The following is a 2631-nucleotide window of genomic DNA, read 5'->3' as shown; positions in this document are numbered from 1 at the left end:
TACTTTTATCATTATTATTATTGTTATTGTTATTATAATTATTTGGTAATTTTCAAAAATCAGCTAGATGTCTTCTTGTCATTAATTATACTGTATACTGATATACAGTGTGTATTAGTAAATATCAAATAAGGAAGCTCTTTTCTAGCAAGTAGTGGGTGTAATTCGGAATGATAGCCATGGTCATAATCATTGGTCATGGTCGTGGACTTTAAAATAGACACTACTCACATTCTAAATAAAGATATTATCATTTTTATATTCTACAAATTGTTATTCTCAATGGCTATTCTCGATTTCATGGTAGCGTATGGGAGTGGTGCAATCACTGCAATGACTTTGTTATCTGGGGTTGTTTGTGGGTCTCGAATAAAAATTTAAAAAAAAGAACATGCATGCACTAGTCTAGTTGTCGATCTCCCCGCCCCATTCACTTGTAATAGACTGATAGACTGCCGTGATGCTTACATGACCTTATAATAACAAATCTCAAAATTCAAGCCAAGCCGTATTTCTTTTACTAAACCACTAGATCTAGGCCAAAGAGGTTATAGCAGTAGGCTACTAGAGCTCACAGCTGTGACGTCACCCACGTAAACTCACTATGTCTGTTATAATTAAATACTCTCTGCTGTGCGGCACTTAAATGTGGGCTACAGATGAACAGAGATATATGCTATAAGGTATTGTTTATTTTTTCCCGGGTGGGGTGGAGGAAGGGCGGAGGAAGACAAAGTGAGCAACTGAGTTTGTTAAGAAGAATGATAATTCCATACTTACAAAATGGATAACTATGTCATGTTGTCTACACTCTCCTTCTACTGACCACCGATGCAAAGCCTAGGTCTTCATAGAATATGAAGGGGGTTTAGACTGGGGTAATTATTTAACTAAATCCAATAATAATAATAATATATAAATTCGTTATTGTCTCAAGATGAGCAATTAATTGTAGGCTGGGATACTATCTCTGATTGTATGGATCCTGTGCGCACGCGCAAAGAGCTTTGTTTAATATTGCGGACAAAATATGATTTTACACTGACGACATTTTAAAATATAACGTCACTTAGATAAATAGCCAGTTTATTTTAAACGTTGACAATATTTTCTAAAATTGGCGTTGATTGGCAATGGTGTTTTGCTACACAACACCCCATCTTCCATGAACCCCTGGTGCTGCTGTTGCTCATGCTGTTTGGCGTTGTTTCCGCAAATCAGACAGAATATTATGCTGGTCTTATCGGTGGTTAGTTGCGCCTGGTATTTTCTCATCTCAACAACATCGACAGAGGTTCTTTTCCATTCAGCCAACTTTGAAGATGCTCTAGAGTTGCAGCTGAAGCTTCTAGCAGCTTCTTGGTCACATCCCTGATTCTAGAGGGCCGATAGGAGCGCCTTAAAGTGTTGGGGTCAGCGGTGCTAAATCTGTTTGAGCGACACACAGCAAAAAATTTCAATAAAAGTATGTTTTTTTATAATAAAAAGTGATCATCAAGTTGATCTCTCTAATTTTTTCTTATTAATTTTACTCACTCATATAGTCTCACGGTGTAAAAGGCAATAATTGCATTAATTGGAGATTTTGGAGATTATCTGGCTAATTTAAAGGTAAACAATCACAAAAAACCCTACGAGTATATTATAGCGATAGATAAATCACATGAAAAAGAAATCAACATCAAATGACTTCGCAGAGTATCATTAATCCGTGATTGAAAAGTGTTGCTGTGCACCGACTGGCCTTTTATTCCTCTCCGGGATGGCGGCATGCCTCTCAATTTTGACACTCGTGACGTCAGAGCTATGACTTCTTTCTCTATTTATAACCTCTTTGATCTAGGCAAAACGCATGCGCTGTGTCGTCTTAAAATAGATCAAGGGACCAAACTCTCTCATCAACATCCGGTTTTCCCGGCCATTTGCGGCATTACCTCATGCTGGATCAAACGTTGATGCAGGACTAACATCTGGATTATAATTTGCACAGCCAAGGATAATTGAAAAAACGTGAAGATGGTAGGTTTCAGAACATTACGTCAAGTTTAGTTTTTAAAATTAGCCTGTTAAACTTATTTAAGCTTCAAGAAGTCTTGATTGAGTTATAAATCCTCGCCTATCTCATGACTCTGCACTGACCTGCAATGAATGATCTGATGAACTTACTCTCACTGTCTCATCAGTTGTCTCAGCTGTTCGTTAATCTTTTTAGCATTATAAAAGAAGTTGTTGATATATAACACAATCTCTTAGCGTCTTCACTTATATTGTGTATGGTGAAAGAATACAGTTCTGTCTTGAATAAAAGTAGAGATATTTGCGATTGAAGTGAGAGGCAGGGGCTGTCTAGTGACTAGTGTGTCTTGTTTGTGTCAGGTAAAAGGAAGGCGTGACAAATAAATTGTCAGCTGGTAATTATTGAGGGAGTCAACTCCCCATAATGTCGGTAACTTTATAGAAACCCTCCCGTCTCATAAAGGGTATTATTTTGTAGCTTTTTACGTTTTTTTTAGGGCCCTGAACACAATTTTGGCATGAAAATGAAAAAAAGTGGCTATTCTCACCCGCCCGGAAGTTCTCGCAAGATCAACTCCTCCCCTCTTCTCTCTCTCTCTCTCTGTCTTTTTCTGA

At 37.6% G+C, this 2631-nt stretch overlaps 1 protein-coding gene across 1 annotated transcript in view; it reads left to right on the top strand.

The window, feature by feature from the left end:
- The first annotated feature begins 1873 nt into the window (after positions 1-1873).
- LOC101846366 (eukaryotic translation initiation factor 3 subunit I) overlaps positions 1874-2631 on the top strand; it is a 14497-nt gene continuing 13739 nt past the window's right edge. The window contains exon 1 of the mRNA XM_005102397.3: positions 1874-2019. Coding sequence (XP_005102454.1) covers positions 2017-2019 — 3 coding nt within the window. The 5' untranslated portion in view covers positions 1874-2016. The remainder of the gene's footprint in view (positions 2020-2631) is intronic.

The sequence above is a fragment of the Aplysia californica genome, unplaced genomic scaffold (assembly GCF_000002075.1).
Source record: "Aplysia californica isolate F4 #8 unplaced genomic scaffold, AplCal3.0 scaffold00323, whole genome shotgun sequence".
NCBI lineage: Eukaryota > Metazoa > Mollusca > Gastropoda > Aplysiida > Aplysiidae > Aplysia > Aplysia californica.
Note: the sequence above shows the minus strand (reverse complement) of the source record. Positions and strands in the feature narration are given on the sequence as shown.